Source organism: Euleptes europaea, chromosome 12 (genome assembly GCF_029931775.1).
Source record: "Euleptes europaea isolate rEulEur1 chromosome 12, rEulEur1.hap1, whole genome shotgun sequence".
NCBI lineage: Eukaryota > Metazoa > Chordata > Lepidosauria > Squamata > Sphaerodactylidae > Euleptes > Euleptes europaea.
This window is the reverse complement of record NC_079323.1, coordinates 51593319-51607193: the sequence shown is the minus strand read 5'-3', so window position 1 is coordinate 51607193 and position 13875 is coordinate 51593319. Positions and strand designations below refer to the sequence as shown.

General features: G+C 46.7%; 1 protein-coding gene across 1 annotated transcript in view; it reads right to left on the bottom strand.

The window, feature by feature from the left end:
* CHODL (chondrolectin) overlaps window positions 1-1111 on the bottom strand; it is a 35938-nt gene extending 34827 nt beyond the window's left edge. The window contains exon 1 of the mRNA XM_056858397.1: window positions 1018-1111. Within this exon, the coding sequence (XP_056714375.1) occupies window positions 1018-1111 (94 nt within the window). The remainder of the gene's footprint in view (window positions 1-1017) is intronic.
* Between the last annotated feature and the right edge of the window lie 12764 nt (window positions 1112-13875).

The following is a 13875-nucleotide window of genomic DNA, read 5'->3' as shown; positions in this document are numbered from 1 at the left end:
ATGGGAAAGACCTCTGCCTGAGACCCTGGAGAGCCACTGCCGATCTAAGTAGACAATACTGACCTTGATGGACCAAGGGTCTGATTCAGATTAAGGCAGCTTCATGTGTTAATGTGGGGTGGGGGTTTGAAATGAAATGCAGCCATCCCTGGGGGGAGGCAGGAGCAAAGCATCACGTTCAGCATTTCAAAGGCTGTAAAATCTCACATCATTCGTTACTGGGAACCCAGCTCGACCCCGAGCAAAGGGTCCGGGGTCACTCTGAACTGCTCCCCAGGGCCAGCAGCAAGAAAGAGAGCACTTCTGTGCGCGTGCAAAGTGTCGCCGAGGCGACCCTTTGGGCGGCAGGGGACCGGGTCTAAAGTCTTAAGGGAGGGGCCGTGGCTCAGTGGCAGAGCATCTGCTTGGCATGCAGCAGGTCCCCGGTTCAATCCCCGGCATCTCCAGTTAAAGGGACTAGGCAAGCAGGTGATGTGAAAGACTTCTACCTGAGACCATGGAGAGCCATGGAGAGGGGCCATGGCTCAGTGGCAGAGCATCTGCTTGGCATGCAGCAGGTCCCCGGTTCAATCCCCGGCATCTCCAGTTAAAGGGACTAGGCAAGCAGGTGATGTGAAAGACTTCTACCTGAGACCCTGGAGAGCCATGGAGAGGGGCCATGGCTCAGTGGCAGAGCATCTGCTTGGCATGCAGCAGGTCCCCGGTTCAATCCCCGGCATCTCCAGTTAAAGGGACTAGGCAAGCAGGTGATGTGAAAGACTTCTACCGGAGACCATGGAGAGGGGCCATGGCTCAGTGGCAGAGCATCTGCTTGGCATGCAGCAGGTCCCCGGTTCAATCCCGGGCATCTCCAGTTAAAGGGACCAGGCAAGTGGGTGATGGGGAAGACCCCTGCCTGAGTCCCTGGAGAGCCGCTGCCGGCCTGAGCAGACAAGCCTGACTTGGATGGGCCAAGGGTCTGATTCAGTCGAAGGCAGCTTCATGCGTGAGATTGGTCCTCCTCCGTCCCGTACTCACCGCTGAAGACCCGCAGGGCGAGGCCGTGCTGCGCCCACAGCACCCAGGCGCCCAGCAGCAGCGGCAGGGACCTCCTCCGGGGCAAAGGCAGCATCGCGGCGGCCGTCGGGGAAGGGGAAAGATGCGCTTCGGGCGCGGTCCCCCCCACCTAAGAGCCTCCGGGGCGGGCAGAAGAGGCGAGGCGCCCCCTGGCGTCGGCCCGCGGCCGGTCCCCTGCCCGCTCAAGCCCGCCGCCGCCGGCCCTGCGATCCCCGCCGCCCGGCCGCCGCCCCGACGCCTGCGCGCATCTCCCTTCTGGCCTCGCCGGCCGCCGCTGCTGGAAAGAGAGGGCGTCGGGCGGCTCGCGCGGAGTTATATAGCCGGCGGCCAGCGGTTTCTTTGGATGGGAGGGGCTTTGGGTGGGATGCAGCTTTGGATGGGAGGGGCTGGGGGGCGAGGGGCTGCGGGGGGGGCGAAAGCAGCAGAATCAGCAGCCCCCTCCTCGTCGAGAGGCGAGCTGGGGGGGTTTCCAGAGCCGCAGAGGCGATTAAAAGGGAGCGGGGTGGCCCAAGCGCATCTGGCAGGAGGCAGCCCCCATCCCCATCTCCCCCCCACCCCGATTAATAGCGTGCCTTTTATTCCCTTCACGTCCCACTCGAGCGAGACAGATGCTCGATGGCTTTCCTCCGGCTCGCTCGTGCAACTCTCCAGCTCCAAGCGCCATGCTCCAGTTTTGAACATCTCCGTCCCGCCTGGAGCAGGGGAGGTTTTGCCTCGGGTTTGCCGCTCGCTGGAGGCGCGTTTCCCCCTTGCCAAATTCTCAACACTCAGAAATAAGCCCCCATGCAGAGTTTTGAGAATTCAGATTGGGGAAATGGGCATCTAGAGAGCGGCAAATCCGAGGCAAAACCTCCCCAGCAGCGGATCCCAAACTTTTTGAGTCATGGAGCACTTTTCAGAAGAGAAATTTGTCGGGGAGCACTAATTTTCACCAACACCTATACACTAAACCGAATGACAGTAGTGTTTTTCTTTCCAATCTCTTTACCGGGCACTAGGAGATGTTTCGTGGAGCAATAAGTGCTCCGTGGACGTGGAGCACAGTTTGGGAACTGCTGATGTAGAGTCTCACAGAATATGTCTACCATGCTTTTCTCTACTGGCATGTTGTTCACCAATGATACACAGCACCAGGAAACTCCTGATTTTTTAAATCCCAACCATTATTGTTTTAGTAATGAACCGTTCCAGGCACCTTTGAATTGGTTTCACATCCTAAAAATTATATGTAACAGATTATCATCAGTCAATCATTCATTCTAAAGCATCATGTAAGGCAGGAGTCTTGTTGAACCTGTGGCACTTTGGAAATGTTGGGAAAGGGTAGTAGGTACCACCACAATATGGCTATTGTGACATTGGGACCAATCACACAGAAGACGAAGAGTTGGTTTTTATATGCACTGCCGACGTTCTCTACCATTTAAGGAGAATCAAACTGGCTTACAATCTCTTTCCCTTCCTTTCCCCACAACAAACACCTTGCGAGGTAGGTGGGGCTGAGAGAGTTCAGAGAGAACTGTGACTAGCCCAAGGTCACCCAGCTGGCTTCATGTGTAGGACTGGAGAAACAGACCCTGTTCACCAGATTAGAGTCTGCCGCTCCTAACCACTACACCACACTGGCAGGATTGGCTCTTTGCTCGGGGGGGGGGGGGGGAAATGACACAGTTCCAAAGAAAAATGAGGATTTGCTTCCTGCACAACCACTATGAGAAATGGCCAGGCCCAGAGTCATAGGTCTCTGTTAAGGAGTGGGGAATCAAACCCAGTGGGGAATCAAACCCAGCTCTCCAGATTAGAGTCCACCGCTCCTAACCACTACACCACACTGGCAGGGTTGGCTCTTTGCTCGGGGGGGGGGGGGAATGACACAGTTCCAAAGAAAAATGAGGATTTGCTTCCTGCACAACCACTATGAGAAATGGCCAGGCCCAGAGTCATAGGACTATCTGTGTCTGTAGCCAAGCTGAGGATATGTAGCTGTGTCACACCTAGCTGGGATGAGTTCAGTACTTCGCTAGTCAGTCAGCTGGTAGGATGCCATCTGAAAAACCCTTTTCCCCTGTTCCATTCAAGACTCTTTGGATTTTACCTCCAAAACCCAAGAAGGAAGTGAGTTCCAGGAAACACACCAATGAGCACCACTGCAGTAAGACTTGACTTACTTTGCTGATTTCACACCAGTTCCAGTGGGTAAGATGTTTCCCAAATATGGGACTCTTAAAATCCTGCTTTAAAGATCTAAGTCCTTGTACTGAGTTGACTCCAGGTAATACCTCCCTGGCAGATATCAGTGGGTGAATAGCACTTTAACACACTTGCCAGGATTTAGTTTCAATTTCTTTACACTTAGCCATTTAAACAAAGAAGATAGGCAGTGATTCAGGTCCTCTACCACATCGCCGGGAGATTTGGACAAGGGGATTTAACCTGGGTGTCATCAGTTTATGAATGACTGCCAGCCCTAAAATTATGAAAGATTTGTCTGAAGGGATTTATGTAGAGGTTGAACAGACTAGGGGGACAGGACTGCACCCTGTGGAACCCCACAGGACAGGTCCCATGCTTATAACAACTGGTTTCCAATAGCAGGCCTTTGAGTGGAGTCTGTGTGGAATGATTCTAACCAGTCCTACACATCCACACCCTGATACCCACTTCTGCCTTCAAACCAAATGTAAAACCAGCCCCAGCTACCAATGTTCACTTGAGTTCTTTTTCATAGCCTATTTTGCATCAATAATATTCACACAGTATCAGAGGCTCATTGGCCAGATCAGCTTTGTAAACATAAAGTTCATCTAGCCTATGAGCCTTTGATCTCCAATATGTGGCTACACTCCTGTTTAACTCACTGGTGACTTGGGGCGAAAACGCACAGTAACTTTAGCCTCCTTTATTCCCTGTTTCAGCCAGGATTCAACGCATGTTCAGTGAAACGCTTGGCAGATTAGTTATAGAGTATTTAGAATAGAATCCAGATACAGCCAAGCTACAAAAGCCAGTGATTGTTTATTTACAGTGCATAAAATCCAGCTCACACACTCTCGACACTCCACCAACTATCTCCCACGCTGTTGGTACATTTCACAGTACATTTATACATTTCAGGTCTACAGGAACCAATCAGCACCCAGCTGACTCATTTTGCTTAGTCATTGCACCTTCTTGCATCAGCTCATGAGCAACACCTGCTCTCTCCAGCTGAACCCAGTTTCCACAGTGCAATGTGTTCCTAACCTCACAGTTCCTGATATGCAATGACTTGCTATCTTGACAGGCTAAAGCGACCATGCATTTTCACCCTTGGAAAGCTCTATGGTTAGACCAGGATGCATTCAGTGGTTCCAGTGATCATGGTGTGAAATGAAAAACTGAGCAGGACCAGAGAAGATGGGTTCTGAACAAAGTTCATATTCCACCTGTCCCTTTAGGAACAAACCACCATCTTACAGAACGGACAGGGTGAGAGTTTAATCAGTGATGTTAATATAAAACAAGACTCCAATATTTCTGTTCTTTGAGGGGAACAGGCTATGGGCAACAGCCAGAATGATTGAAGCTTTGGCTGTGGAAAACAAAACATCAGTGGAAACACTGCAGATACAAGACAAGCTTGATCATCTTCTTACCAATCTGTTTTCATTTTAGCATTTGCTGGCTGAATACACATACTCCACATTGTCCACAGGTTAATCTACAAACAAAAAGGCATTCCTCAGTGCAGATCAGGTTGGGCCCAGTGATCAGCTTGTAAAAGATCTGCGATCGGGATCTCCAAACTTAGTTTACTTTTATTTTTTAAAGCAAAAATAGCTGGTGGGAAGAAATGGGTTGTATAATAGGGTCATGAAAAAGAAATTAAGTAAATTTCAGGTTAGGGTTTTGGGGGGCCCTTTTTTTTTTTTTGTAAACCTGGAATAAGCTGAATACCCATACCAGTAAAGGAGTATTTTGGCTTTATTTCTGGGTTTACTGAAAATATTTGAGCTTATTATAATCTATGGGGATTTTTTTCCCGAAGCTCCTGTGGGGGCATTTTTGGAGGTAGAGTCACCAAGTTTGCAGCATAGCAAATCCTTAGATGGTCACCAAAGTTTGGTGAATGTTGGAACAGGGGGTCCAATTTTATGGACCCACAAAGGAGTCACCCTCATCCTCCAGGCATTTGTGAGCCAAGCTGTCCATCTGTTTTCAGGTTCAGAAGTTCAGCATTGCTGAGGACTGGCAGAAAGAGCTGATTGGCAGGCTGGGCTCCCTTCATATCTGGGGCGCATAGCATGATGTCCGTGCAAATTAGTTTTGATATGCACAACCCTAGTGTGTAACCATTCAGTTCATGCTGATTTACTGATTCAAAGTATTTCTCCTTAGAGCCAAGCATTGTATGGAAAGGTGTCCTAGAAATTTTCTGAATACACATTAAATATTTATCCATCAGGAGAACTCAAGCACAATCCACATCCCAATCATTTGCATTAAAAAAATGGTGCCCCCTGAAACTGCATAAATGTTTGTTTGTTTAGGGTATTTCTATGCCATCCTTTCAGGGTCCTGTTTAAGATGGCTTACAATTAGTGTCACAAAAACAAGCCATTGGATAGCGTAAAACTATCCATAAGACCATTAAAAAGCTGGTAAAGATAAAACCCCTAATGAAAAGCCTGGGTTAAAATGATGTGTTCTGGCCCGGCACTTAAAAGAAAGTAACATAGGTGCAGGTGAGCCTGAAAAAGAAGGGCATTCAAGAGGTGAGGTGTCACCACAGGAAATGCCCCATCTCTAGTTGGCACCTGCTTTACGTCTGAATTGGGACTCAGTGAACAGGGCTTGGTTAGCAGATCTTAACTGGATAGTATGGGCTGGACAGAATCATAGAATAGTAGAGCTGGAAGGGACCACCAGGGTCCAACCCCCTGCACAATGCAGAAAATTCACAATTGCCTCCCATTCACACCCCCAGTGACCCCCTACTCCATGCCCAGATGATGGCCAAAAAAAAACCCCTCCTGGATCCCTGGCCAATCTGGTATGGGACAGTATGCTCCTTTGGCTACCCTGGCCTCAAGCTGTTTAGGGCCTTAATTGTGAAATCATTTTGAATTGTTGTCTGAAATAGGGCTGTCAATTCGGTTCGGCCCGAACTGAAAATCAGCCGAATTTCCCTTGATTCGGCGGTTTTTAGTTCGGGACGACCCGAACTCAAAACTGGCGGGCAACCGGGGGGCCGAATTCAGCGAGTTCGGGAGTTCACGAATAAATTCGGCCAATTCGGGGCCGTCAGTAAGCAGCATAACCGTCAGTAAGCAGCATTCTCCTCCCCCGGCCAATCGGTGGCCAAGCTGGGTCTTCTTCTGGCCAATCAGTCAGGATTGAGTACTGGAGGAATCAGCTGATGTGCGGCCGGCCGGGGAAAGAGAGAGAGAGAGGGAAATCCTCATGTGTGTGTGAGGGGGTGCTTGTGCACATTCGCTCCTTTCCGTGGCTGCAGGGGGCGCATTTTTTGGGGTACTGACCCCAAACTTTCAGACAGGTTTTTTTAAGAGACCACCCAAGTTTTGTAAACATTGGGTCAGGGGGTCCCGAGATATGGGCTCCCCCCCCTTTTTCTTTCCATGGCTGCAGAGGGCGCATTTTTGGGTGTGCCGACCCCAAACTTTCAGCGGAGCATCAGACTAGGCTTCTTAAGATACCCCCCAAGTTTTGTAAACATTGGGTCAGGGCCCCCCGAGATATGGGCTCCACCCCTTTTTCCTCTCCCCCCTTTTCCATTTTCGTGGCTGCAGGGGGCGCTTTTTTGGGGGTGCAGCCGCCAAACTTTTGTCATAGCTTCAGAGAATCCCTCTTAAGAGACCACCCAAGTTTTGTAAAGATGGGTTCAGTGGGGGCTGAAATATTGGCTCCCCCCCTTTTCTCTTTCCATGGCTGCAGGGGGCGCATTTTTGGGTGTGCCGACCCCAGACTTTCAGCGGAGCTTCAGTCAAGGCTTTTTAAGATACCACCCAAGTTTTGTAAACATTGGGTCAGGGCCCCCTGAGATATGGGCTTTCCCCTTTTCCCTATTGGGATGAATGGATCACCCTCGAGAGATGCATACGTATGGATCTTATATTGGATACAAATGGAATCATATTGGATTACCCAGCCCCTCCTGCTGGAACAGAAGACAGCCACAGTAAGACCCCTTTGGGGGCTTTAATCTATATTTTTTCTTTTCTGTGTGTGTGTGTGGGGGAAAGCAGAGTCTGTGTGTGTGTGTGGGGAGGAAGCAGTTTCTGTGGGTGGGGGGGGGAAGCCAAAGGGGGCTTTTGCCGGTTCTGCCTGGGGTGTGTGTTCCCCCTTCAGTCTCTCTCTCCCTGGTTTGAGGGGGGGCTTCATTTTTATTCTTCAGGTTTTTCCTCATTCATAAGATCAGTTAGGTTATTTTGATGCTTGCTCAAAACTGGTTTTCAAATGGTGACTTAAAGAATGCATCTGCCTGGTCCCAAGTCCAATGCAAAAGGAGAAATTCCACCCCCTCCTGCTCATTATGCATAGCTAGCTGCCTCTGTCCCTTTCCATGGTATGCAAACTCCCAGGCATCAGGTGTTGCTATGCACTGTTGCAAAGGTGTTGCATTGCGTGCTTGTGTTGCTTTGCAGTTGTATTGTTTTGCAAAATTCTTCACACCTGCCCCGCCCTTTCCATGTTTGCAAAGGGGTTGCTCTGCCGTTGTGTTGCTTTGCAAAGTTCTTAGCACCTGCCCCGCCCTTGCTCTCATCAGCTGTTTGTCGGGCCGGGAGCTTTGTGCGTGGGCGGCAAGCTCTGCGGAGAGATACACATTAAGGGTGGGGGGGACCCCTTTCAGGGCCCATATCTAAGCCCCCCCTGACCCAATCTTTACAAAACTTGGGGAGTCTTTCAATATACGTCCTTTGAAGCTCTGCTGAAAGTTTGGGACCTCTAAGCCCAAAAATGCCCCCCCCAGAGCCGCGGAAAGGCGCGGTTGTGTTTTTAATGGCTTTATTCGGCCGAAATTTTTTTCCGAACTTTGAATTCCCGCCGAATTGAACGGATCCAAAGTGGGGGAGTTCGGACTTCGGCACGTACCGAACCCACAAGGGCCAAATTCGGCCGAATCCGAACTGTACCGAATTTTTTTTTTTTTGACAGCCCTAGTCTGAAATACATGGGTATTGATTGCTAATCTTTCAACAAGGGGTGATATGATCTCTGTAACCAACCCCTGACAATACCCTGGCTGTTGCTTTTTGTACCAAATGAAGTTTTTGAACACTTCTCCAAGGCATCATTACAGTAATCCAACTTGATTGTGATTAAAGCATGGGTCACCCTGGCAGGATCATGCTTTTTGAAGAAAGGTTGTAGCTGGTGAACCAGCTGGAGCTGATTAAAGGCGCTGTGTGCCACACAGGAGTCTGGAGCCTCCAACCATAGGCCAGGATCCAGTTGCACCCCAAGCTACAACCCTAGTCCTCCAGGGGGAATGCAACCCCCTCCAGGACAGGCTGACTTCACAGTCACCAAGCAACTTCTCCACTGATCAACAGCACCTCAGTCTTCTCTGGATTGAATGTCAGTTTACTGGCCTTCATCCATTCCATTACTTTATCCAGATGCCTCTTCAGGACTTGCACACACCCACCTGGCTAATTGTTGAGGAGAAATATATCTGGGTGTCACTTGCACATTGGTGGCACCTCAGTCCAAATCCCCAGATGACCTCTCCCAGTGATTTCATGTAGATGTTAAATAGCATGGTGAGGGAAACAAGAGGGAACCCTGCGGAACTGCATAGCATAAATACCACTTGGCAGAGCAGCATTTCCCCAGCACTACCTTCTGAAATCACTTGGTCAAGTAAGAGCCAAACCACCAAAGCATGGTGCCCCCCATTCACAACCCAGTCAGCCTCTTCAAAAGGACACCATGGTCAATGGTACCAAAAGCTGCTGAGAGGTCAGGAGTACATCAATGGAGATGTCCTCCACCTGTCACTGTCCAAGCAAAGATCACCAGTCAGGGTCACCAAGGCCATTTCCATCCCCAAACCAGGCCTGAATCCAGATTGAAATGGATCTAGATAATCCATCTCCTCCAAGATTGTCCAAAGCTGTGAAGCCATCACCTGCTTGAGCAGTACTGTATCATGTGTAACCTGACCCTTAGTCATTTTGATCTGTTCCTAACTTGGCCAACTCCAAGCTAGCCATCTTTGATGGTTCTCCAATGTCTCAGAGGAGGTCATTACATTATCTTGGGCCCTTAAATATGACTTGCCAGAGATTGAACCAAGGACCTTGTGAATGCAAACCACGTGCACTATCACTAAGCAACTGACCTATCACACAAGAACAGAAATTCTCAATTCACAAAGTGTTGTGGTGTCTTTGGATCCTTCTCTCTTTAAATTCATTGTTCTATATAGCTTGGCTATTGTATAGCTGACCTAGAATTTAACTAAATTTAACGGAATAGTTTATTTACATTAAAACTGAAAAAAGAGTCTCCTCACTTTTTCAGTAACCAGGAATTCAGAAGTTTGGTCTCATTTTAATTGAGGATGCATTATCTTTCTCAGTTGTATATAACATGCCTGCCTACCAGGAGATTCTGACAGAAGGTTTGAAATGCATGCTTGCTCTTTATAGTTCCATGGGTAGACTGAGATAATAAAAAAGGCTGCCTTTTATGAAAAGCTATATAGAAGCAACAAAACTAATCAAAAGGTCTGGGGACTGAAATCTTTACAAACCTCATCATCAAGTCTGAATTCCTCACTGATAAACAGTATGGTGCTTTCAAGATAAACCAAGAAGACAACCAAGTAATTAAAAAGAATCCGCTAAGTCTCCCAGGCTGGCACTCTTTACATGATTAATGATCTAGAAACAAAGTACTAGTAATAGACATTACTTAGCCCATGTGCAGGCTGCAGAAAAGTCCCTCCATGTGACAAAGATACACATGGGGAAATCAAAATAGACAGTTCAGTGCTGTGCATGCTGATTTGAAAGTGATTGTGTTCTTTGTGGCTAAGTTACAACTAGGTAAGTGTGCACAGGACTGCAACCCTAAAACATAGCTTACACTGCTCGAAGCACCTAAGATATATAGTGGCAGCCACTGGTACTGGGTTGCCAGAAGCATACAGCTCTGTAGGGAAGATATCTGGAGGGCTATGCTCCAAATACTAAATTTTTGAATGTTACTCATCCTTTGTGAATATGAAACTGACAGGGAGCTTTTTATGTAGTCAGCACACAGGGCAAATAACATCTAAACCAGCGCTTGGTATACTTTGACAACTTTAAGATCCATTATCCATCTTCAGTCTTGAAATGTCTGTCTTTCACATGATGTGTTGGAAATTAACAAGCATTAGCACAATTAACCTTTGCTAATCCTGAACTTTTTTTAAAAAAAGAGTACATTCCTGAACTCAATATCATCCCTAAGTTAGGAATCATATTCAAAAGTCAAAAGAATTGATAAATCTTTGATTCCCCCACCCCACACACACACACACATATTTTGGCCCAAGACTATCAGGTGTACAGACTGGTTTTAATGCATATTTCCACAGTGGGAAAAGTGGGTTCTTAAAGCCACTGCATAGTCAGTGCATCCAACTTGGGGAGGGGGGGCTTTAGCACATATGTATTCACTGCATTGAACACGACAAATTTCTAAGTAGAGAGGGATAAACTCTCATGACTCAGGAGGCAGATTGCACTTGCAGATACAGATCATGCCTATCCCATGCTGGAAGTTACAGGACCGGTGAGAGCAAAAGTAGGGTTGCCACGTCCCCCCTCTCCTCCGGCGGGAGGATTTTGGGGCAGAGCTGAGGCAGGGATTGCATGCGCACGGCCATGCCAAAATGATCGCGTCACTTTCAGTTTATACCCGGAAGTGCCTCATCGTAACGGGCCTTTTACCAGTCAAACTGGTGCTTCCGGGTGTAAACTGGAAGTGATGCGATCGCGCCGATGCAGCCATGAGTGCAAGCGATTCCCGCTTCTGAGCCGGGCAAATGCCCTCCAATCTAAGCAACCTGGCAACCCTAGGCAAAGCCATGTGGCCTGGGGAGCTGCAGTGAGGAAAACTGAGCCAAATCACCTCAGTCGCCTCTTCTGCCAGTATTGCTTTCACTAGTAATGCAGGCTCTTTTGATGCCACAGTGAGTTGGAGGCGATTTTGCCCGGGTTTTGCTCCTCACTGCTGTCCCTCAGGCTGCATGACCTCCTTTGGTCCACATGGATTCCACATGATTCCCTCCAGCATCAGTGTTTTTTGAGGTTTCAACTGTTGTTGGCATAAAGGGGAGTTGAGAAGATCTGCCTATGAGCAGCTGCCATTCACGCTTCAGAGGATCAAACCCGCTGATGTCAACGAGGATCTAAATAATTGCACATTCCGTTTATCATCACAGATTCCTACACAATTTTAATTGCTTTTTAAAATATTTGACATTCAGTGCCAGGTAGTACCTGATATTACTTATAGCTGACCTAAAATGATATTCAGCATTTGAATATCATATAACAAGTTCAACAGTACCCATCCTGATTTGTATTTGTATTATATGTATTTATTTATATCCCCATTTCAGACTCGAAGTGGCTTTTAGAACACTGTTCGTCCCTCTTCTTTTTTTATTTTTTTTTATTTTTATTTGAATCAGGGGATACAGAAGGAAAAAAGGAGGGATGGGGGAAACCGTCTAATATGAAAAAAGCATTTTTTCGAACAAGTAAATATAAAAACTTAGTCGATATTCAGACTGTTATTCAACAATCATATACGTTGGTCAGATATGTTTACATTTATCTAAACAGGTATTCATATTTCTTAGAATATATGTGTCAGTCAATTTGTCAGCCTATAAGTATAAAGTGATTACCATTTCTCGATAAACAATTCATCATAGAAATCAGCATATATGTCGTTCTAACTAAACTTTTTTTTTAAGTATGTTCTTCCCTCTTCCACTTTCTCACAACAACCCTCTGAAATAGGCCAGGCTGAGAGTTGTGGTGGGCCCAAGATCACCCAGCAAGACCACAGCAGAAGTGGGGATTCGAACCTGGGTTGCCCAGGCTCCTAGTCGGCCACTGTATCCGCTACACCATGCTGGCTCTATTTGACAATATCTGACAGGTGACATGCAAGAACATTTAGTAAACACTCATTTTAGTATTGATATTAGTAATTCATTTAAGCACTAAGAAAATAACCAGATAATGAGAAAAACAAACACCTGTTAAAGTCAAAACCTGAATTATGTTAAAACAATGTTTGCCTTTCACATCACATGATTGTATTTCATTATCTTTTTTCTCAGATTTTGAATTGTTAGCTCTTGTTTGCAGACTCATGAGGGAGATTAACACATAGATATCAATTTTTTTAAAGTCCTGACATTCAAGATTTCAGCCAAGTCTCTGGAAGAGAACTGCCCAAGGCTACATTGTCAGTGGCAAGATTTGTTTCAGTCCTTATATCCCTCCAACACTAGATATAGGCTGCTCAAGATCAATGGATCAAGGAGCTTGTAAGGGATAAAGGAAAGGAAAGGAAGAGAACTGAAATAGTCTGGGCAGCCCAGAACAACTCATTTGTTCTCATTGTAGCTCAGATGGTTAACAGCTAACACTGTGATACAAGAAGAGAATTTCATTTTATTTTATGGTGGCAAAGCTAAGCTTCAAAACTTGGTCTGAGCTAAGTATCAGAAAGATCGCAACCTTGCAAGTGCTTTCCTGCTTTAATCTGGGATTGCTTCCTGCTTTCTCAGGTGCTTTTCCATGTCCAGCCCCTGAATGGGTCAAAATGGCACGTGCTTTAACATGATACAAAAAAAGGGACAGGTGTGGCACCGGAAACACATCTGCCCTCTTTTCCAGTGTGTTCAGATCTCATTGAATTCTATCTCTGTCTTCTGGCGTGTTTGCTGCTCCTCCCAATTTGGTGTCATCTGCAAATTTCAGTATGGTCAGTATGGTTAGAGTAGAGGATTAAGATCTTGGAAACCAGTTTCAAATCTCCACTCTGCCATGAAGCTTTCTGGGTTACCTTGGGCTAGTTACTCTTTCTTTCTCAGCCTAACCGACCTCACAGAGTTTCTGCAAGGGTAGAAAGTACAAAGGCAGAACAATATATTGTCCTGAGCTCCCTGGAGGAATGGGCAGCTTCAGGGGATGACTCTATTGATCACATCTCCACTGAGCTCCCCCCTCCCCCAATATCCAACTTCCTCTCTCCCTGGTACTATCCCCAAAATCTCCAGGAATTCCCCAAGTCAGACTTCAGCTACAATCCTAAGGATACTAAGATTTCCTGGAAGTAAGCTCCACTGAATAACATAAGACTTCCTTCTGAGTTGACCTGCTTAGGATTGCTCCCTTGGCAAAACTGCTGGGGAGACAACTGCTAGATCTAGGGCTTTTTCAGAGTTTCCTCCAGTTTTATGGAATAATCTTCCTGAAAGTTGTTAGGTGTCCACTTTGAGAAGATTCTTTTAAGTTGTACAAGGCTGAACGATTCAGTAAGACTTTTAACACTCCCACATAACTTTTAATCACACACATTTGTTGGTTTTGATGGCTTTTTAATTGTATATAGTTTTTTATTATCATAGTATCTCACCTTGAGTCCAGTTTCAGAAAAGGGAAGGCTACCCATTTTCAAATAAATGGATAAACCACTTTACCTGTTTCTGTTGCTGACAACTCATAAAAATCAAATACAGACAATTAAAGCTGGAAGAAGTTATAAGTAAGACCCACTTGAGAGCATGGCTGCCCTGCCTAG